The 607-nt window shown below is 33.9% G+C and overlaps 1 protein-coding gene across 1 annotated transcript; it reads right to left on the bottom strand.

The window, feature by feature from the left end:
• Window positions 1-7: 7 nt before the first annotated feature.
• On the bottom strand, window positions 8-598 carry LOC117123329. The gene has a single exon (XM_033269218.1). The coding sequence runs from the start codon at window positions 589-591 to the stop codon at window positions 115-117; it is 477 nt and encodes a 158-aa protein (XP_033125109.1). The 5' UTR covers window positions 592-598; the 3' UTR covers window positions 8-114.
• Window positions 599-607: the final 9 nt, after the last annotated feature.

Here is a 607-nt window from a genome sequence, read left to right as displayed (position 1 = left end):
TTTTTTTTTGTTTTTTTTTGTTAATGCAAAAATATTAAAACATAAAGTAAGTAGTAGACTTGGTTACATCACATATGTAGTTACAATTATCTATGCACCAAATGGGCTTTCTTTTCATCCTGTAGTATATTTTATTTTGAAATGTCCACGCATTTGTGGAGGTGTAGAATTTTCTTTTGTTCCTCCACATAGAGTAAAGTTGTAAAAACCTGTAAAAATTATGGAATTGAACAATCCCTCATTAAAAAGAAATATCTCACCTTTTTTGGTCTCCGCAAAAGTCTCCATTGCCTGTTTTCGCATCGCTATTCCATCCTGCTTTTTCTTCTCTTCATCATTTTTCAACTCTATTTTTTCTGCATCATCTTCTTGGTTTATTAACTCTTCGACTAGTATATCGCTTTCTGACATTTCCGGGGATATCCCAGAGGCCTTTATTTCATTTGCATTTTTCTTCAATAAATTCTTCCGTAGTTTTGCCCACCTTTCTCTTACGCTACGCTGATCTACTTTGTAGCCATCTATTTTGTTCAGATTTTCTACAACATTCTCCCATAAACGCCCTCGCTTTCTGGTTCCCTTTTTATGCATAAAAGGATTTGTCACA

The sequence above is a fragment of the Anneissia japonica genome, unplaced genomic scaffold (genome assembly GCF_011630105.1).
Source record: "Anneissia japonica isolate Jap-2015-1 unplaced genomic scaffold, ASM1163010v1 scaffold172077_len607_cov149, whole genome shotgun sequence".
NCBI lineage: Eukaryota > Metazoa > Echinodermata > Crinoidea > Comatulida > Comatulidae > Anneissia > Anneissia japonica.
This window is presented reverse-complemented; position numbering and strand designations above follow the sequence as displayed.